Source organism: Rhinopithecus roxellana, chromosome 13, assembly GCF_007565055.1.
Source record: "Rhinopithecus roxellana isolate Shanxi Qingling chromosome 13, ASM756505v1, whole genome shotgun sequence".
NCBI lineage: Eukaryota > Metazoa > Chordata > Mammalia > Primates > Cercopithecidae > Rhinopithecus > Rhinopithecus roxellana.
The window spans coordinates 71,873,015-71,895,453 of record NC_044561.1 but is presented as its reverse complement, the minus strand read 5'-3'; the positions used below and the strand labels follow the sequence as shown (position 1 = coordinate 71,895,453).

General features: G+C 54.4%; 1 protein-coding gene across 1 annotated transcript in view; it reads left to right on the top strand.

The window, feature by feature from the left end:
• CDH4 (cadherin 4) overlaps positions 1-22,439 on the top strand; it is a 704,949-nt gene that overhangs the window by 591,764 nt on the left and 90,746 nt on the right. The window contains exons 5-6 of the mRNA XM_030914248.1: positions 12,459-12,614; positions 20,724-20,868. Coding sequence (XP_030770108.1) covers positions 12,459-12,614; positions 20,724-20,868 — 301 coding nt within the window. The remainder of the gene's footprint in view (positions 1-12,458; positions 12,615-20,723; positions 20,869-22,439) is intronic.

The following is a 22,439-nucleotide window of genomic DNA, read 5'->3' as shown; positions in this document are numbered from 1 at the left end:
ATGAGTGTCTGCCCCAGGACATTCGATGGAGCTGTCTGGAGAGAGCCACCTTCCCTACTGAGGCTGGTGAGTCAGAGCAGGGGCACCAGGGCCAGGACACCTGGGTTCTGGATCCCAGCTCAAGGGCTTGTGAGCTGTGTGATCTTGGGTGAGTGACTCAACCTCCCAGTGCTGGAGTTTCCTCATCTGTAATGGGGAAGGACTGCATATGAATGGCCTTGTCTGTATTAATGGCACTGCCTTGTGGGGTTGTGGTGATGAGTAAGTGAGTGGATGGATGTAATGTGCCTAGTGTATTAGTTCATTTTCACACTGCTATAAAGATACTACCCAAGACGGGGTAGTTTATAAAGGAAACAGATTTAATTGACTCACAGTTCCACAAGGCTGGGGAGGCCTCGGGGAAACTTACAATCAGGGCAGAAGGCAAAGGGGAAGCAAGGACCTTCTTCACTTGGCAGCAGGAGAGAGAAGTGTGAGCAGGGGAAATGCCAGACATTTATGAAACCGTCAGATCTCTTGAGACTCACTCACTATCATGAGAACTGCATGGGGGAAACTGCCCCCATGATCCAGTCACCTCCCACCAGGTCTCCCTCTCAACACCTGGGGATTACAAATCAAGACGAGATTCAGGTGGGGACACAAAGCCTAACCATGTCACCTGGGGTACTGCCTGGCACTGTGAACTGGTTAGGGAAGCATCCATTGTCATTACCATCATCACTGGTTCTACGACCTCTATTTCTGTGCCCCTGACACTGATGCTATTACTAGTACTGTCATGATTGTACTGTTAGCCTATTGCTGTTACCCCTCGGGCTGCTATGCTGATGGGATGTAAGTACAGAAGTCTGAGGCACCAGAGGGGAGAGTACCTGTGAGTCTGAGGGGTGGGCTGAGCGAGTGCTGAGAGCCCCGTCAGAAGGGACCGCCTGGTAATGGACTGAGCATGGCACTCAGCCCCCATGAGTGAATGAGCACAGTACTCAGCCCGCATGATCCAGCCATGCCTGAAACCCACACCACTCCAGGATAGCAGCCAGTATATTGCCTTTTTGCTTGAGCCAGTTACAGTGGGATTTCTGACGCTTCCAATGGACAAGACCTAAATATGCCATCATGCAGTAAAAGCCTAAATTAAATCCTTTTATTCTTGTGGTCTGGGACCTCCAGGCTGGATATACAGATATTTCTTGTCCCTTGTCCCTTGTTTCATTCAATCATCCACTCTGGTTTGCAGAGCACTTTCTGTGTGTCTACTAGTGTGCGGAGCTCTCTTGGGGAGACAGCAAACATGGTATTCAGGCATTATTACTGATTAAATTAATGATTAAACCAATACTCAGCCCACATTTAGTGACACAGCATAGTACTCAGCTCTCATTGTTGACAACACAAAAAGTCCAGATTTATTCACAAACGTCAGTACTCAGCCCTCATTTATTGACAAAGCTCAGTATTCAACCCACATTATTAAGCAGAGTACTCAGCCTTTATTACTGATTGAGCACAGGACCCAGACCCTATGACTGACTGAGCACAGTACTCAGCCCTCATAACTGACCAAGCACAGTACTCAGCCCTCATAACTGACTGAGCACAGCACTCAGCCCCCATGAGTGACCAAGCACAGCACTCAGCCCCCATGAGTGACCGAGCACAGCACGCAGACCCATGAGTGACGGAGCACAGCACTCGGCCATCAGCATTGAATTACAGACATCGCAGATCCTCAGTTGCCATCTCTCATATACTCTTGGCAACAGCTCTGCAGGCTGGATTTTAAAAATCCCATTTCCAGATGAGATAAAACCTTTCCACTGTTGGCAACAGCTCTGCAGGCTGGATAAAATAATCCCATTTCCAGACGAGGAGATAAAACCATTTCCCAAAGTGAAGAGCCAGTGAGGAGGCGCCCCCTCCTCCGTGTCTCCATGAGCACTGCCTGGAGGCACAGGGTGGCTAGAGTGGGAGACAGCCATTCCGGCAGGTCTCCTTCCCATTGGCCCAGCATGGGTCACATGTCCTTCCTGGCCAATCACAGTGCCCAGAGAGCTGCACTCTCATTGGTCCATGTGGGGTCCCATGGCTGTCCTGGGGCCAGGTGGGAGGGTTCCCCCATGCAGCCCACGCAGAGGAAGGGTGGACCAGGGCGATTTCCAGAGGCTGGCAGAAGTGGGTCTCCGCAGGTAAAGCCTGGGCTGATGGCAGCCTCCTTCTCTGGCCCGACTCCAGCCTCATGGCTTCCTCGCTGCCCCTAAATGCTCTCCTTTACTGCCCCTTGCCCCCCTCACTCAGCTGCCTCTCCTTCTGGGGCCTAGGGCCTGGGATCTGGGGCCTGGGGTCTGGGGTCTGGCCTCCATCTTTTCTGCTGGACTCTGTCCCCCTTGGACTCCTACCACCCCTGCACCTGTGCTCCAGCCCAGGCAGGGTCTAAGCTCCCTGCATCTTCCAGCCCAGCTCCCAAGGGACAGGACCCTGCTCCCTTATCCCCAGTGGACTGGCACATTTACAGGGGCAGACAGGTCCTGTTAGAGGAAAGTAGACATTGTGTGACAAGACCTTCCAGAGGCAGGTGGGGATGCGTGCATTAAATATCAATGAAGGTTTTCTGACGAGACTCCGGACTGCTCATGTTGGAGCCAGAAAATGACAAGGACTAATCAGGGGAGGGCATGGGCGACACCTCTGAGGGCGAACACACCGCACTACAGGTTGTCACTTCGCGCTGCCCATCCCCGCAGTACCAGCCCCTCAGGCTGAAACAACAAAGAACCCCTCTCAACTTTGGACTTGGCTTTAGTTGTGTGGCTCCCTGACAGTCAGAGCTATTCCCAGCCCGAGTCAGAAGGAGAAGCTGCCTCCACTCTGGCTTCTGTGCAGTGACAGCCCTTGTTAGCCATCAAGTTCAAGGAGCTCCTTGGATGCCTCAGATCTTCCCCCAGATGAGAATCTCTTACTCTTCTGAGCAGCTGTCCAGGCACCGCTGGAGGCTGGTACTGCGTCGTCGTAGACCAGCTTCCTGAGCTTACAGTCCAGTGGGCGAGACAGAAAGAAGGCAGGCAACAAAATAAGAAAATAGTGTTCGTTTTTTGTCTTGTTTTGTTTTGTTTTAGAGAGATGTGGGCTCACTGTGTTGCCCAGGCTGGTCTTGAACTCCTGGCCTCAAGTGATTCTCCCACCTCAGCCTCCTGAGCATCTGGGTCTACAGGCATGTGTCACCATGTCCAACTAAGTTGTTTTTTATTTGTTTTTTATTGTCTTTAAAGGCAGGGTGTGTTGCCCAGGCTGGTCTTGAACTGCTGGCCTCAAGCAATCCTCCTGCCTCAGCCTCCCGAAGTGCAGGGATTACAGGTGTGAGCCACCGTGCTGGCCAGTGTTCTTAATAATAATAATAATAATAATAATAATAATAATAATAAAATAGCTGGCCATGACAAGGGCTTGGACAACAATTCCACTGGGTGTGGTGGGCACTGCTAGTGTAGCCAGGTCCCCTGGGAGCCAGCCACCCCGTCCCTGCCATCATGAGGTCGACTTGCTTTGCTCATGATTCACAGCAGACACCTCCCAGAAGACGGAGCACGGCTGAGGGCCGCAGCTGTGCTGGGAGGTGCCTGGGAGGAGGGTCGGCCCACAGAGGCAGCCTCCTGGCCTCAAGGCTCAGTTCATACACCAGGGCTTCCCATGGGGTGAGGCTGAATGACCCAGGCTGAGACATCACTCATCCCTCCCGCTGGTTCTAGAGGCTTTCCCTAGTCATTCACTCGTGTGAGAATCCCTGTCTTGGGCTCTGTTGACAGGGACCCCAACCCAAGACACAGGGATCCAGAGGTCCAGGTGGGCCTCTCTGTGGCTGAGGCCCGGCCCTGAGCGCCACAGTCAGGTCGCCCTCTGGTCCGCTCTCTCCTGCCGGGCTCTGTGTTAAGTGCTCCCCAGACAGCACCAGGTCAGGCAGAGGCTTCCACTTGCTGCACCTGCAAACTCCGACTGTCCCGAGCAGAGGGACCCTGCCAGAAGGACCCTGGCTGCTCACAGGCTGGAGGGGAAGGCCGGACGGTTGGGTGACCCCAGGGCTCCGGGTTTGACCGGGCTCTGGCGTTGCGAGGAAGGGCTCCAGCTGTGTTTCCACTCTGGACTCATGCTTGACTCCAGATCCACATTGGTGAGAGAAGCTGATCGACCCAGCTTAGCTCCTGGGCCTGCCCATCAGCTACAGGGAGGGTGAGGCACCTCGGTTGTATTGCCAGGACCACTCACCATGGGAGAACAATGACGCCCCTGGAGTCAACTAGGCCTTTGTTTCCAGCAGAGCCAGGAGAGTCTCCTGCAATCCCACGCCAAAAATTCAGGAGGTGCCTCTCTCTGTTGATTTGATGCAACCTGAAGGGCATTTTTGAGAAGGAGCTAATTCACGATTCCCCGCCGGGCAAGTCTGTGAGAACATATTCTTGCCTTTTGTTAGCATTCATATGACTTTGAGGGGCTTTTTATCACTGCTAAAACTCAAAGTATGTGTGAACGGTTCCGTATGAAGGTGTCAATGTCACACAGCAAATGACCTCTCACGTCACATCCCGGGCTTTTCTGCTCATCACAAGAACCTAACTGAACGTAATGGAAGGCAGAATTTCATCATGCATGAAAAGTATTTCAGAAAATGCAAGAAATACAAACATCTTCAAGCCTCTTAAGTAATGTTCAAGAATCAAGGAAGAGTTGGGGGGAAAACAAGTAAGAACACTTACCCAGCCTCACATTTGTCCCATTCATTGTATGAGAACAGGTTTCACGTCGCCGAATCTTGCTGGTTATCCAGCACCAAGGCAAGGGCTTTGGAATTACACTTTGCATCAACCTAGAAGAATCGCACACAGCACAGGGTTAAAATTTTATAATCACTTTCCATTGAAGTGAAGTTCTAGTCCAGGACCTTGGAGAGAGACTTTTAAAAGTGTGGGTGGGGGGCCTGGTACACTGGCCCATGCCTGTAATCCCAGCACTTTAGGAGGCTGAGGCAGGAAGGTTACGTGAGGCCAAGAGTTCAAGACCAGACTGGCCAACATAGTGAAACCCTATCTCTACAACAAATTTAAAAATTGGCCAGGCGTGGTGGTACACACTCCGGGCCCAGGTACTCGGGAGGATGACGTGGGAGGATCACTTCAGCCCAGGAATTCAAGGCTGCGGTGAGTCGTGATCATGCCACTGCACTCCAGCCTGGGCGACAGAGCAAGACCCTGTCTCAAAAAAACGGGGCTTCACTTATCACTTGCATCCCCCAAAGCTTCATTTGTAGAGCTGGTTGGGGTGAGAGAAGGGGCCAGGATGGTCATCTCCTGTGGAGTGTCCAGGGGCCCTGAGAAGACACTCAGACCCTGTGGATGGCAGGGAGGGAACTCTTCTGCCCCCTTCCTGCTTTCAGAGGCTACTTAGGCAGGCAGCGTGACACTGAAACAGGAGCTGGGAACTCTGCCCAGGTCATCATTTACTCGTGAACCTTCATCACGTCCCTCAGCCTCTCTGAGCCTCAGTCGCTCCGTCTTCAGAATGGGTGGGTGAGATGGTCAGGTGGGGCTGGCACACTGGGGTTTTTTCCAATGGTCCCTTAAGGAACTCCAGGGGTGGGGGGTGGGGGTTCCTGGGTCTCCTCTTCTGTGCCTGCTTCAGGGTGAATGAGGAGGCTTCTGAAGCTATGGTAAGGACACATAAGTCTGGGAACTGTGATTTGCCCTAAGGAGCCCGGGGCAGACACAGTGAGAAGCAGGCTGAGGACCAACCTTGGGGAGCCCCAGTGACGCCATGGTGAGGGGAGACCGGAGCACCCCCGTGGGTCTGTCCCTCCCCAGTCCTCCCAGCCTCCGGGAGCTGCTTCCTCCTCTTCCGTGTGCTCTGGGACCTGTGTATCATCCAGGCCGGCCCTCTGCAGGTTGCTGGGTCGGCCACACCTCTCTTCCTCCCTCCTGTCTCCCTTCTCTGTGGCCTCCCTTCCTGTTCATTTTCCCTGGTGCAGAAGCTCCCACATTCTCTCCAATCACTCTCCAAGCCCTCACCTCCATCCCCACCTTTCTCTGCCTGCTCACTGTCTCTTCCTCTGGGTCTCGGGGTGGCCCTTTCTGCTCCAGGGAGGCCTGCTTAGGGCCAGGACAGCCTTGGGTTTCCCTGTGTAGCTGGGTGACCAGGACGGTCTACCTGCCTGTCTGCCCTGCCCCCTGGGCTGCCTTCCTTGTTTCACTTGTTTGTCCAGGAACTGCTGGGCCCTACCTACCAACAGGCCATCCCTGGGGACCGGCAGCCACGTGTGTGTTCTAGGGCGTGGAGAAGGGTGTGGAGGGGAAGGCAGGAGGTAGGGAGGTAGGGAGGCCCCAGCTGTACAATGCAGGCAGGAGAACAGACGGAAACCCTGAGAAAACCCTGATGTTGGCAGCAGGAAAACCAAGAAGCTCAAGCAGGAGCATGGGCCACGGCCATGGGGAAGCTACAGGTGCAAATGGGCGAGTCGCCTTCTTCCCTCCAGGCACCCGTGAGACTCAGATCCTAAAAGAAAATGGCCTCTCTCGGCTGGGCGTGGTGGCTCACACCTGTAATCCCAGTACTTTGGGAGACTGAGGTGAGCAGATCACCTGAGGCTGGGAAGCTCAAGACCAGCCTGGCAACATGGTGAAACCCCATCTCTACTAAAAATACAAAAATTAGTTGGGTGTGGTGGGGGGGGATGGTGCCTGTAGTCCCAGCTACTTGGGAGGCTGAGGCAGGAGAATCACTTGAACCCAGGAGGTGGAGGTTGCATTGAACCAAGATTGCACCGCTGCACTCCAGCCTGGGTGGCAGAGTGACACCCTATCAGGGAGGGAGGGAGGGAAGGAGGAAGGGAGGAAGGAAAGAAAGAAAAAGAAAGAGAGAGAGAGAAAGAAGAGAAGAAAGGAAAAGAAAAGAAAAGAAATTGCCTGTCTCAGCAGGCCAAGTGCAAGTCCGCCTGCCTGGGTCCTGTGCCTTTGGGATGGGGCAGGACGGCCACGGCACCTGCTGACACCATCCAGAGCTTTTACTCAGCAGAGAGAGGGGAACTGCTCCAGGCAGCTCAGAACCCCCAACAGGCTGCAAAGGCGAGGGCCTGCGATCTGTTTTCCTGGAAACATCTCTGGGCTTAATATCATAGAAGGAGAAAGCTGAAACACTTCGCTAAAGAATTACATCCTGCTGGAAGAACTTGATCCAGAAGATTTTAAAAGCATCTTTAAAATGCTGGGACAGGAACCAAGGGAGGCTTGATGAGTAGCAGGGCAAAGCCCATGCCACCCCTTCCCATTCTGAAAGGATATCCCACTGGGTATGTGTGGGGGAGTGTGTGTTGTGTGCGTATGTATTGTGTTCTGTGTGTGTGTATTCGTGCGTATGTATATTTGTGTTTGTGTATGTTTGTATGTATATTGAATGTGTGTGTGGTATGTGTGTATGGGTGCACTGTGTGCATGTGTGTGCATGTATGTGTGTTGAGTGTATGTGTGTGTGTGTGTATTGTGTGTTATGTGTGCATGTGTTTGTATGTATTTGTGTTTGTATGTGCTTGTGTATGTGTATTGTGTGCGTTTGTGCATATGTGCTGCGTGTGTGTGGCGTTTGTGTATGTGTTTGTGTATGTTTGTGTATTGAGTGTATGTTTGTGTGTACTGTGTATGCATGTCTGTGTTTGTCATGTGTACATGTTGGTGTGTTTGTGTGCATAGTGTCTGTGTGTGTATTGTGTATTTGCGTGTTGTGTGTTTATGTGTTTGTGTATTTAGTGTGTTTGTGTTGTGTGTACATGTATGTATATAGTATATTTATGTGTTGTGTGTGCTTGTGTGTACATGTATGTGTGTTGTGTGTAAGCATGTGTATTTGTATTGTGTTTGTGTACATGTGTTGTGTGCGTATGTATGTGTACATGAATGTGTGTTTGTGTATGGGTGTATTGTATGCTTGTGTGGTGTGTATGGGTGTAGTGTGTGTGTGTGTTGTGTACATGTCTGTGCATTTGTGTGCATGGCGTGTGTGTCCAGGGCTGTGCAAGGCAATGGTCAAGACCAAACTGACTCACTCTGACCCTGACTTTCTCCAAGGCCTTCCTTGCCCAGTGCCCCAAGGGGTCTCCCAGACCTTTCTCTCCCCTGCAATCTTATCCTGATGTACAACAACAAGTTGAGGGGATGTCATTCGTGGGGAAAGCCCTAATTCTGAGAGTGTCTGTTTTCGTCTGTGAGCTGACAAGAGAGACCTTCCCGACCGTGCACGTGCACGGGGACAGCTCTGTCTGGCAGGAGGACCCGGTGCAGGGGCCTTCCGGATGGGTGGGTCTCTCCCTCCCCCGGAATCTGGGTGGTGTAACTCTCCCCAGCTTCCGCCCTTGATAGCTTAGGGACTCCACCTCCAAGGTGTCTGCGATTCAAAACCACACAGGGTGACTTTTCTCCAGTTTCAAGTTCATTTGAAATCAGGCAAATCCTCCTCCCTGCCAGAACTTTTCATGTCATCTGGCCATTTCTGAGGACGAGAACCAGCCTTCCAAGCAGAAGTCCCTGGGTGAACACTATCGCGGAGCCCATAAGTTATTTTAATGTAGACATCACTTTAAACTAACCTTTCACCATCTGTTCTGTCCTCTAATAACAAAGGCGGAAGCGCGTGGGTCTCCGCAGCATCCTAAGGCGGTTGGCGCGGCGGAGGCCCCTGTCTGTGCTCTCTCTTCACGGCCCATCGTGGGCTTCTGCAGTGTCTTTCTCATCTGCCAGACACAAATCAAGGGGAAAACTGCTCTCCCCTGACCTGGTGGATTCACTCGCACAGTATTTCTTCTTAATATGGTAAACTGTGGAGAATTCAGAGCATTTTGAGAGCCGATGCTCAGAGCCCCTAGACGCACACCACCCGCAGCCGCTCGCTGCCCGCCGTATTTCAGAGGCCACCAAACGGGCCTGGAGAATAAGCAAATGTGGCCTGATGGCCAAAACGTAATGAGCTTTCCTTGAAAAAAAAAAATTCTCTTTAAATAGGCGGTGGATTTTTTTCAGCAGTCTCCTCATTAAATTTCCCTATGGAAGAGGGATTCGTTCGTCCAAACTAGCAGTAGTACACGGTGAATCTATGATCCATCCCTCAGGCTGCTGCAGACCCCATCCCTCACGCCTACGATCCATCCTTGCCTCCCCGTCCCTTGCCTCCAGAAGACTGGACCTGGCTCCATGTGTTCTCATCAGCCCAGTGCCACTCAGCCACTCAAGGGCCTACTGTGTGCTCCGAGTGCAAAGCCAAAGCAGCGTCCATACTCATCAGCCCTCGGAGAAGCGCCGGGCTCCAGGACGGCAGGACTGGTGGGCTCCGTACTCCACCTCAGCTGCCTGCTCTCCTGGGAATGTGTTCTCTTAACCTTTCTCCCACCCCCAAGGGACAAGTCGTTGGAGGGGACAGGAAGGGGGGTTCCTCCCCTCTATCTAGACGTTGCCCCATAAACCCTGGTGACCAAACTTGGTGAAAACTCTCCATGGGTGGAGAAGAGATGGGCCTTGCCCATGGAAGGCCTGCAGGAATACCGTTGCTGGTGGCCTTGGGCAGTAGAGGGAAGGGTGATTAAGGCTTCGTTGGAGGCTTTTCCCATCAACCGCTGAGGGGCCCAGACCCGCCCTTCCCTCCGTCGCTGTCTCGGAAGCCCTGCTTGGTGTGTGCGGCTCAGGGCAGAGCCGGGAAAGGGCCCTACCTGATCATGGGAAAGTAAGGAGGTGCATTGCGGCGGCGGAACAAAGATGCTTCTCACGGACTGCGGGTGTGTGCACATGGGCACAGGAGTGTGTGTGTGTGTGCGCGCATGCACGCGCGCACCACGGGCCTGCAGGCCTCCTCTCCTGGCGGTGTCTCACAGCACGTGAGCAGCCCCCCATTGGCACTGACCCCCATGGCACCTTTATAATGGAAACAGCATCTCCCTCTTCCTGTACGGAAAACAGCTTTTTTGCTATTACGACATGAGACAGTCTTGGGGTGGCCGGTGTGCCGGGCACTGCGCTTCTGCACATAGGAACAGCTCTGGTGTGCAAATGCTAAATGCTGGTTTAAGAAAGATGTTCTCCATCAGGCTGAATTCTCTACAAATTGGAGTTTTTCCAGGGGATGACTTGCTTTCTTTGATACGAATTAAGCTGGAAGGGATACTCTATCAAACGTGCTTTGAGCCTCTCCGAAGGCTAGCCTATGATAGTCATCGTGCTGCGGAGATGAGATGCCTGGTGAGAAGCCAGCCCTCTGTCTCTGAGATAAGGGCTACTCAGGCACAATAAAGCAGGCTTGGAAGTCGCTGCTGCATCTGCTCGTTGGCATCTGCTGGGTGTGACACCTAGGCCACACGTGGGGTGGTTGCAGTGGTCACGCTGTGTGTCATCAGAATTCAGAATGCATCTGCACTTCAAGGTCTGCAAGCTTCATGAAACCGAGGGGGCTGCTTTTTCTGTCTTGTTCTCTGCTCTGGAAAGGTTTCCAGAAATTCCAGGGCAAGCTGACCTGTCTTGAGGTCTTTTAGGAGGAATTTCCTGAAGTCATACGGTATCTCCAGGTGTGTGTTCTCTGCTAGTCAAGTTTAAAATTGTATATTTTCTCAAAAAATAATCAATTTCATAACAATTTTCACCTGTGCTTGCATAACATATAGCGAAGAAAATGCTTTAAAAAAAACTTATCTTTTTTCTCTGACGTTTATCAAAGACGCGGCAGTTTCCTGAGGACTTTTCACCTAACTACAGCTCTGGAATCTATCGTTGTCCTGGTTTTTCTGTTTTCAAATTCTTTCTGTGTCATATTTATTGATGACTTTGGTGTCTGCTGCTTCCTGTTTTCTTGTTCCTTTCCTGGTGGGGTTGAGCGCTTGGTTCATTGGCTGTCATTCCATTTTGATTATGAAAACATTCAAGGTTATGAGGCTGCAGGGACTCAATCTCTGGGTTTCACTGTGTCACAGTCACGTAGTTATATTATTATTAAACAAAAGAAATATTTTTAAAAGCCTCTAAAAATAACTTTGGTTCCTGTTGACCCAATGGTTATTTTGCAGCATCATTCAAGTTTCTAAAAGGTCTTTTTTCAGTTTTATTATTACCTTTTAATTGCATCATTTCAGTTGAAGGTCCTAGTCAGGCCGAATGTGGCAGCTCACACCTGTAATCCCAGCACTTTGGGAGGCCCAGGTGGGAGGATCGCTTAAAGCCAGAAGTTCGAGACCAGCCTGGGAAACATAGTGAGACCTTGTCTGTACAAAAGAATTTCAGAAGTTAGCCGGGTGTGGTCGCCGGCACCTGTAGTCCCAGCTGCTCCAGGCTGAGGTGGGAGGATTGCTTGGGCACAAGAGGTCAAGGCTGCAGTGAGCTATGATTGCCCCACTGCACTCCAGCCTGGGTGACAGAGTAAGACCTGTCTCTAAAAAAAAAAAGAAAAAAAGAGTCCTGTTCCATTTTGTTTTGGGGGTATTTTTTGGGGTGTTCACTGCGGCCCACTGTATTATGAAATGTGATGGTCCTGTGGACTTTGAGAAAAAAAGTAGTGTGTTCTAAAGACATGCTCAAAGTTGAATGCAAATCCATTCATTCCACCTTCTCAATTTCACCTTTCAAATCTCCGTGGCCTCTCCCCACTTCCCTGAGGGACCCCCCAGGCTCTGGGAAGTGCCACTCACCTGTGGTGGGCTGGTGACCACCAAGTCCCCCTCCTCACTACAGGAGGTTTCGCCTCAGCTGAGTGAAAGATGTGCATCTTGTTTTTAATGCTACCAGGGTCCTTTCTGTTTCTCCAGAACTTGTGTGAATCTCACTCTCTGCTCAAAAACAAAATGAAGCCTTTGCCTAACCCTTCCCCATCCCAAGTAAAACTCAGAGTTTCGTGTCTGCCTGTGTCCTTCCATTTCCTCCCCCAGTTCGCAGCCTTTTCTAGCTTACTTTGGACTTGGGACCCAGATAACCATCACTAAATTGTTTTCTAAACAATTAGAAAGGCTGGGGCACACATGCATTGGGTCCTAGTCTTTCCTCTCACTATGGAGGTTGCTCGTTTTCTTGCGTTTGTCTCGTCCTGGGTTTGACGTCAGAACATGAGGCCATTTTATACCATCATTTCCATTGTTTTCACCTGTGCTGCGGGTGTCTGCCAGGCATCCCGAGTTCTTGGTGTGTTTGCTGAACTCGGAATATTAGACCTGCACTTCCCTCTTCCCTGTTACTGATGGGCCCTGGACCTGAAGTCGGTAGCTCTCAGTAAAACCCTGACCGTCGATCGTCCTTCTAGTTCCCAAAGTGGATGAAAGATCAGCTGTGGTCCCCATCGTACCTCAAAATGGTCGAGCTCGAGAACTCATGGGAGGGGATGAACGTCAGAGGTAGGGGCCCGGGCCTCACCTCACCACAGGCTGAACCTCTTCTCGCTTTGCTCCTGCCTTTCAGATCCGGTCCGACAAAGACAATGACATCCCCATCCGGTACAGCATCACGGGAGTGGGCGCCGACCAGCCCCCCATGGAGGTCTTCAGCATTGACTCCATGTCTGGCCGGATGTACGTCACGCGGCCTATGGACCGGGAGGAGCACGCCTCTTACCACGTGAGTGTCCACACCCAGGTGGGAACCGTGCCCTGGGGTGGCGATCTCAGCCCCACCAGGCCTTGGCAGGTGCCCCCAGCAGGGCCATGCCTGTCCTAATTCTACAGGCAGTGCTCCAACTTTGGCCTGGAGCAGAGTCCTGGGAAGCTGGGGAAAGCCCAGGTTGCTGGGCACTGTCCCCCGTCTCTAATGCAGCAGGGTGGGCCCAGGGCAGGCCTGGGAAACTGCATTTCACACACTCCCCAGGATGCAAGTCAGGCCTGGGCCCACACTGGGAGAACCACTGGTCTAGAAGGCCTCCATACAGATGGTCTGCTTTGGACGGCTCTGCAGGGCAGGGAGCCAGGCAGCTGCAATGCTCCCTCGGGGCCCCTCATGCTGCCCTTGGTCCCTTTCTCCGAAGCACGGCCCATTGTCCCTCCCACCCCCTCCAGGCTGGGACATGTGTCCTGCAGGCTTTTCATTTCCTCCGACGTCTCTCATGGCAGCAAGAGCCTCTGAAAGGAGAGCCGCGCTGGTTCCCTGTCATGGGCTGTGCATGGAAAGAGAAATGCTGGAGAGATGTGGGGCTGCAGCCTAAGCTTCCCGGGGGCGGGCCTTCTCCTTCTGGGCCGAACTGACCCTGGCTGAGAGGAGGGGGCCTGGGCCGCAGTGAAAGCAGCGGCAGATGCACAGCCCTCCACCTCAGGGTCCGGGGCTGTCCATCGTGTGTAGGTGAAGGCTGCACCAGCAGCGCAGAAGAGGCTGGAGCCAGATCGTAAGGGTCACACGCAGACCTGCCCCTGGCCAGTTGTGAGCTCTTGGGCAAATGATGTCGCCTCTCCTGGCCTCAGTCCCTGTTCCTTCTCATGGGCTTGTTCTGGGGACTCCAGGGTTAACCCCGGTGAGGCATTCAGCACAAGCCCGTGCTGTCAGGGCCATGTGCTCCTCCATAGTAACTCGGGAACAACCATGGAATACTCGGCCCTGCCTGACAGTGTCACCTTGCTCAGCTCTACCTTCATGGGGCTTCAGCCAGTGGCACTGAACAGGGCCCGACCCTGCAGCTTCTCACGTCTGCGGCTATTTGTTTTGGGGTTCGTTCTTTCTATCTCGCACTAGAAGGAGGCTGCACAGGGGCAGGGAATCCTCCGGCTTGTCCACGCCAGATCTCAGGGCCAAGAACAGAGCCTGGCCTTCAGGGGACTCACTAAGCATTCAGAGAAGGGAGGGTGTTGATGAGAGAAGGTCGGTTTCGCTGTTGGCCACAGGGGCCTCCCTGACAGCCCCTAAGGCACTATCTGAAGCAGGGGCGGAGCTGGATGGATCCTGGGGAGCCCACTTGGGAGGTGGCTGCCCTAACCCCGGTCTGCACTGGGGCCTTATCAGTCCCTCACGGCTGCCTCCTGGGAAGGCTCAGGCCTTGGCTGGGTGTTGGGGAGACCTGATTGACAGTGCCTGGGCCTCGTGTGCTGGGCCCTCCAGGAGTGGCCGGGGCAGAACCACAGAACCAACCAGAGACTCCAGCTGATGCCCACAGACTGTGCAGCAAGAGACAGGCCCTCAGCATGGCTGCTGGCTCCCACAACGGGCTTTGGGCTGCCATCAACACGCGTCTACAACAGGCTCAGGAATCGGAACTCAACAGCTCTTACTGACAAGAAATAGCTACAGACCAAGGACTTAGGGAGAGACACAGATGCATGCACACAGAGATAGAGATACAGAGACAGAGAGGGAGACAGAGACACAGAGAGAGACATAGGAGCCAGAGAAGAGAGACACAGGAAATACAGAGACAGAGACATAGAGACAGAAATAAATAGAGAGACTGACCGTGAGAAACAGATTCAGAGACAGAGACTTGACTCTAGTCCTGCCAGATCTAGATGTGGGGCAGGGGGAGCCAATCCTTCAGCTCCGTGAGTCCCTGACACGTGTTTCTGTCTGTTGTTTGTTTAACCAAGGCAGACTTGGAGCTGGGTCAGCCCACTTCTCCCTAGTGTGACATCACAGATGCAGCCTGTGGGTGCTGGCTGGGGCATCTGAGGGGCACCAGGAGTGCTGTAGGGCTGCCAGGTGCCTGTTGCAGGAGGACTCAGGGCCCAGCACTTGCTGAAGGCACAGTGATTCCTGGGTGACCTGCACCAGCAGGAGGCGTCTTCCTTCCATTTCATCTTGCAATTTCTCCTGGAAATCTGGAGCTCAGAGCTGGCCCTCCCTGCAGCATCCCCGATGAGCTGTGTCTCCTCCATGGATTCTCCCCAGAGGCAGCCTTGGCATTCCCACCGACTCCCCAGAGAAGGTTTCAGGGCACAGCTACCTCTGCACACAGCACGGCTAGGGGACAGGGACCTCCAGGGCCACCGCTGGACAGTGCCCCCTCCGTGCACCTTGAAGCCTGAGGCACAGCCTGCAACCCAGCCTGGGAGCTCTGCCCACAGCAGGGGTCCAGGTGTGCAGGGCCAGAGATTGGAATGGGCACTCCAGGGATCTGGGTGACCCACCCCTCTGTGATTCATTCCCAAGGCCCTCCTCTCATGCACAGGTAGAAATTTCCAACCCACCGTGTGCAGAGACAGTGGCTGGCACTGGGGAGGAATCCAGCACCCCTACCATCTCCTGCCATGCCATGCAAACACACTGTGTAAACATGTGGTGCAAACACGCTGTGTAAACATGTGGTGCAAACACGCTCTGTGAACATGTGGTGCAAACACGCTGTGTTAGCCCTTTTGTATTGCTGTAAAGAAATACCTGAGGCTGCATGATATAGAGAGAAAAGAGGTTTATTTGACTTACGGTTCTGCAGGCTGTACAGGAAGTATGGCGCCGGCATCTGCTTCTGGGGAGGCCTCAGGAAGCTTCCACTCGTGGGAGAAAGCAAAGGGGAGCAGACGTCCCACATGGTGGGAGTAAGAGAGAGAGAGGGACGGAAGTGCCAAGCTCTTTAAACAACTGGCCCTGGAGTGCACTCAGAGCAAGAACTCACACATTACCACCAGGGCAGCACCGAGCCATTGACAAAGGATCCACCCCCATGACCCAAACACCTCCCACCAGGCCCACCTCCAACACTGGAGGGCACATTTCAACATGAGATCTGGAGGGGACAGAACATCCTAACCACGTCACACATCTCCATTCATCTGTTTATTCTTTCTGCCTGATGCATATGAACAGCCTTGCTCAGCACCAGGCTCTACCCAGGAAAGGCGTGGTGCCCCTGTAGATGGTCCTGCAGCAAACCCCCAGAAAGATGGGGGTCACAGGCTGGCGGGGACCACGAACCTGGGTCCCACACCTGCAGGGGAAGCTGAGGTGCCCCGAACACTCCTGTCCCTCACCACGGATGCCCTAAGGCCCCCCACACTCCCCACCTGAGCTGGCCGTGCAGGAAGATGAGGGAGCCCAGGCCGGGGGTGGGAGGGGCTGCTGGTGAAGTCAGACCCACCTGCCCCAGCCACCCTCGTGGCTTGCCACTGTGCAGACACTTTTGCACACACGTTCCCTTCCCTTCTCTTGTTTTTCTTTTGTTTGTTTTTTGAGACAGGGTCTCGCTCTGTCACTCAGGCTGGAATGCAGTGGCACAATCTCAGCTCACTGCAGCCTCAACCTCCCAGGCTCAAGCAGTCCTCCCACCTCAGCCTCCCAAGTAGCTGGGATTTTTTTTTCTTTTCTTTTCTTTTTTTTTTTTTTTTTCTTTTTTTTTTTTTTTTGAGACAGAGTCTCGCTTCATCAGCCAGGCTGGAGTGCAGTGGTACTGTCTCGGCTCACTGCAACCTCCGCCTCACAGGTTCGAATGATTCTCCTGCCTCTGCCTCCCGGGTAGCTGGAACTACAGGCACCTGCCACCACGCCCAGCTACTTTTTCTGTATTTTTAGTAGAGACGGGGTTTTGCCATGTTGGCCAGGCGGGTCTCCAACTATGCCTCCCAAAGTGCTGGGATTACAGGCGTGAGCCACCGGCCCGTGTTCCTGTCTGTTTCCTGCCTCAGCCCTGAGGCTTCGTGGTTTTCTCCCCGCTTTGAAGATGAGAAATGCAGTCATCCCACATTGCCAGTGTCTCTCAGTGCCTCCTGCACACCAGGTTCTAGGAGCAAGCTCGTGGAGATAATCAGTTTTATCATCCTCATTTCCCATTTTCAAGGTGAGGAATGGTGAGCCCTGAGATCTGGCCAGGCTCCAGCCTCCTCACCCTTGTAGGGACGCCAGAGTCAGCAGGAGATGCAGGGCCCAGACTGGAGAAGAAACTGCATCATCTGCCAAATTCTGGAATGAAGGCCTCGAGTTCCACGTGTAGCTAATCTCTGTCTCACCGAGATGGAGGCTGTGGGGGTGCCCGGCTTTCCTGCCCTTCCCTGGAGAAGGAAGCCCCTCCCTGCAGGCACCACAGTCCTCGTCAGACTCCATTGTGAATCCAACTCTGGATTTCCACCTTGTAGGACGCCCACCAGGGTCTTTGGGGGCAGCTGTGCCAGCCATCAGGGGTGTGTTCTCTGCGCTATGTAGCACATCGGCACAAACTTAGTGGCTGAAACCACGCCCTATGAGTTTACCGTGCTGTAGGTCAGAAATCAAGGTGGGCTTGGCTTGTATTTCTGCTCAGGGTCTCACCAGGCCAAAATCAAAGCGCCAGCCAGCCTGGGCGCTCCCCCAGCCCTGGGGAGGACCTACCTCCAGGCTCACTGGGGCTGCGGCAGGTCCAGATCCTTGTGGTTGCAGGACTGAGGTCTCCACGTCCTTGCCGGCTGTTCGGGGGGCCACAGTCCCCCCGAAGGGCACCTGCATCCTCGGCACGTGTCCCCTCCACTGTCACCCAGCGAGGTGCATGGGATGCCCTCGTGCTCCTCTCTCCCGCCTGCAGCTGGGGAATGCTCAGCTTTCGAAGGCCCGTGTGGTTGGATGGCACCTACCCAGCCCTGTCTTAAGGTCAAAAACGTAGCCCAGTGGGGAGGGAACACATCTGTCTTCACATTTGGGACCAGCACCTGACATCCTTGGGGCCATCTTAGAGTTTTTCCTGCCTCCCAGTATCCTTTGATCTTGTTCCATTTTCCACCCAGCTCTGTGGGCTGAGGGTGGGGAGGACGTATCCCCAGCCTGAGTATACTGAAGACTGTGACACGTGTCACCCTGAAGCCAGCCTGTAAACATTCAAACACACGACACGCGCGAGTACTCACTGATAGCTTTGCCGAGCGATGCTCCAGAAGATTCCTTGAAGGATTCCGTCAGTTGGACACACTAGCTCACCCAGCCACATGCTGTCATCTTCTGAAAGTTTTCTCACCTTCCTGAGCCTCAGTTTCCTCCTCTGTATTATAGGGACCAAGACAATGCCAATCTCACAGATTGTGATGGAAACTGGAGTTAACGTGTATCAGGTTCTCACAGCTCTGCCTGGCCCTGAGCAAATGCACCAGTGCGTGTTGGCTGCCGATGTCACCGATGAAGAAAGTCTCCAATACCTGCACCCCTCGGCCACTTCCAAGGCCCCCATGGACTGTTCCCAGTTCCATATTCCTTGGAGGGAACCTGCACCCACAATTGAGATACAAAGAAGAGGCGGGGCGCGGTGGCTCATGCCTGTAATCCCAGCACTTTGGGAGGCCGAGGCAGGCACTTTGGGAGGCCGAGGCAGGCAGATCACGAGGTCAGGAGATTGAGACCATCTTGGCTAACACGGTGAAAGCCCATCTCTACTAAAAATACAAAAAATTAGCCAGGCGTGGCGGCGGGCGCCTGTAGTTCCAGCTACTCGGGAGGCTGAGGCAGGAGAATGGCATGAACCCGGCAGGCGGAGCTTGCAGTGAGCCGAGATCGCACCACTGCACTCCAGCCTGGGCCACAGAGAGAGACTCCATCTCAAAAAAAAAAAAAAAAAAAAAAAAGATACGAAGAAAAGAGAACAGCCAAGAGGCGGGAGAATTAGATCCCACATACATCTGGACATTCATCTGTCAACAGCCACATTTCCCCCAAGTGCCTTCCCACCCCAAGGCCAGACCATGCCCACATATTAATATTTCCTAATCTTGTCTCCCAGAACGAGGATAGAAAAATGTCCTATTCAAAATGTTGGAGGAAATGCACTGCGCCTGACCCTTGGATTTGCAGGTTGCAGAGCGCTCGGAGGACTCCTCCGCCCATGTTTGCCTGTTTCCTCCACCGCCACGGCGAGATCACCTCTCAGGACCGCCCTGTGTGTGCCCAGTCTGGGAGATGGGCAGGGGAGATTTCCAACAGGAGCTGCGGGACAAGGAGGACGCAGGCCGCGGGCAGAGGCGGTATTTCCTTGTTATCTGCACTCGCGCTGCTCCTGCTGCTCCAGATAGCACCTGAAACTGCTTTAGTTGGGAGATAGTAACTTTAATTTTAGCTCAGAATTACTTTTTTCCCGAGGCCTTGTGACCTTTGGGTGTGTGGGAAGCGCGTCCTACAGCAGGACAGAGGTGCAGATGGCTCGGGAATGGAGGAGTCTGCCCGCCACAGGGCGGGAGCAGCCTGATACGACAACCACACAGCACTTCAGGCTGTTTAAACAGGATACGTAAAACTGACTCAGTGTGCGTGCGGTCACATCTCGCGTGGCAGTCTGCAGTTCCTCCACGAGTCAGGCCTAGTTTGTCTCCTTACTACAGGGCAGATTGCCTCTTTGGGTAAAGCCAGCCTCTAGGTCTTCCTTAAACATGCCACGTAGGGGATAAAATTCCACTCTGGATTGTTGGAACCAAACCAAAACACCGGTGCGGGCATGGACACAGTTAGCTCCCGGGTTTCCCTGGGGCAGGCATGGAATGCAGGGTCCACCCCATTCCCCCGAGGTCGTGGGAGTGGGAGCGGCCATGTGAGTCAGGCCACCAAGGGGATGATGTGGAGACCCATCCGGCATGGGGCTCCTCTCCCGGCCACCCTGGGCTTAATGACGTTTTGCTGCAAATACCTTGAGTGAGGTGTGTTGTGTCCAACTTCAAGCGTGATGTGGGGTTTTGGCAGAAAGATGTGAGCTGAGGACACCTCTGGGTGACCGTCCAGCTCTGGGTGGAGAGGCTTCAGACATACCCTTTCCACTCTCCGGCAACCCCTCAGCAGCCCCCTCGCCTGCGGCAGTGCCCAGCCTCTCCGTGTCCTCTGCCTTGGCCTGTTCTTGAGGTCTCAGCTCAAGCAGCCCCTCCTCTGAGAGGCCTCCCTGGCGGCCACCACAGCCACTGATGGCTTCTTCTCTCCCTGGTGTCCATTGTCCCTCGGATGGAAGCTCCGGGGCAGCCACACTGCCTTCAGTGCACAGTAATCGAGGGTCCAGCCCAGCACCTGGCATTGCAGACCCTTGATGGGCATCTGCAGAACAAATGAATGAAAGAACAAATCCAGAACTTAAGGGGTGACTCCGAGAAGCTCCTGCGGAACCTTCCAGCCCAGGCTCAGCTCTTCCCTTTTCACCTCGAAGGCAGTTCCTGTGACATTCCCGGGAGCTCCACATTGGCCTCCCAGCCCCGCCTCTGCATGGACCCCCCACCACCCATGTTCCCCTGCTGTGTCCAAGAGCTGACAGGGCACGCAGACGCAGAGGAGCCTGGAACTTGTCCAGGCTGGACTCTCAGTGGACACCCAAATGAACCCAATTCCTAGCTCCAGCTCTGACCTCTCTGCACACCCTGGCCTGTCTCCTCCCCATCTCTCCTGGGGACTAACCTCACAGTAGCAGGAGTTAAGCCCCCCACCCAGTTAGGCACAAATGCCTTTTCTGTAGCCACTTTGGGTGAACATGACCCCATCCAAGGGGCACCTGTCCTGCTCCAGACATCCGATCAGAACAGTTGGTGGCTCACGGAACAGTCGGACAGGCGTGGGAGGTCCTGGGTGGGCCTGACCATGGGGTGTTGGGGGGTTATGCTGGCTTCCAGCTCTGCGCATTGCTCCACTCTGCAGTCTCCTGACCCCCATTTCTGCAGAGGAGAGAGCTGAGGCTCGGAGAATTCCACCACGTGCCTAAAGCCCCCGGCCCCTATAGCTAACCTGCCTCTGCCATCAGCCTCCCACCCCAGCACCACAGGTCCCGGGCCGCTCTCAGCTGAGTGGGGGTGCCCACACGCCACCGGGCCCTAATGTGTCTCTGCTGCTTTCCAGCTCCGAGCCCATGCTGTGGACATGAATGGCAACAAGGTGGAGAACCCCATCGACCTGTACATCTACGTCATCGACATGAATGACAACCGCCCCGAGTTCATCAACCAGGTCTACAACGGCTCCGTGGACGAGGGCTCCAAGCCAGGTGAGGCCTTTAGCATTTGCTTGCTGGAGACCCTGTGGGCTCTGCAGGTGCAGCACAGGCCCCAAGGGCTGGGGAGGGCTGCTCAGCCCCCGCCACCAGGATGGTGCCACGGGACTTGGGTGCAGACACAGGCGTGCAGCAGGCGTCCACCAAAGCCCCTGCTCTCACAAGCTTCAGGGTCAAGGGAGGTGCAGACCACAGGGGAGAAGCGATTGCAGCCACAGCAGGGCCGACAGGCTGGGAAGGAAACCCAGGCACTGGGAGTCCTGGGACAGTGGTGGGCCTGGGCAGGCCCCTCTGTGGAGCTGGCGTGTGGGCTAGGAGCTGAAGCCTGAGGTGGAGCAGCTCCCGGAGTGGGGCTGGGGTGGGCTCCCGGGCAGGCGGAGAGGCTAGGGGAGCAAGGTGCACATGCCAGGGCCCCGGGGAGGCAGTGAGGTCAGAGGACTGAGGCCACTGGAGACCTCCCGGCTACATGTAAGATTTGGTTCCAGTCAAAACGGAAAGCGAGAGAGGCCCAGACTACCCCCGCAGAGGCAATCCCATGTGACTGAGGCCATCTGCTCCCCTCAGGGCTGACCTAAGAGCCTGTCCCCCGAGACTTCACTCTGGCACAAGTGGCAGTGCCCGCTTTTTCATGTGTGGGACCCTAGCTGAGCACGTCATGTCTTGCATCTCTGCCCTCTGTGACTGCCAAGAAATGGGAGACCCCCACCAGCAGTGAGGAGGCTCAGGCCCTCAGTAATCGAGGGTCCAGCCCAGCACCTGGCATTGCAGGCCCTTGATGGGCATCTGCAGAACAAATGAATGAGTGAAAGAACAAATCCAGAACTGAAGGGGTGACTCTGAGAAGCTCCTGCAGAACCTGCCAGCCTCAGGGCACACATGGGTTGGAACCTGGGTGTCCACATCCCCGCAGGGCTGGCACAGCCCCCACCTGCTCATCCAGATGCAGGTGGCCCAGGTCTACAGGTTAACAAACCCCAGGGGCCTTCTGTGTGGGGGGAGCAGCTCCCCATGGAGGCTGCCTCCTGCATCGGGGGTGGAGAGGGGTCCTCTTTGGGACAAACCTTTGCCTGGCTTGGGTTGGGTGGGGGGAGGTGAGGTCACTGAGGAGACCTCTGCTGGGGCTGCCCCTAAAGTACAAGACAGCAAGTAAAAGTGAAGTTCAGAGAGACAGCAAAGCACTTTAAAGTGTGACCCAAGCACCATGTAGGGCGGACTTGCACCAGGAGGGTAATCCTTGCTGATCTGAACTGCAAGTTCAATGGGTGTCCTGTATTTTCACCAGCAGCCGCAGCCCTGGCCAGTGCCCAGCAAGTGACGGCTTCCGGGCTCTACAGAAGTTGGCAGTGCCGGGCAAATGGGAGGCTGTTTCTGCATTGAAATCTGGAGCACATGGAGCCCAGAGCCAGGGCCAGCTCCCAGGGGCACCACACATCCCTGCAGGCCCCCGGGGAGGGGTCACCAGCATCCTGGCTCTGGGACGGGAAGGCAGGCCTTTATCATGCCTGCTCACAGAGGTGGCTGCATGGTCCGCCCCCAGGGCTATAGTGTGAACAGGGTGAATTGCA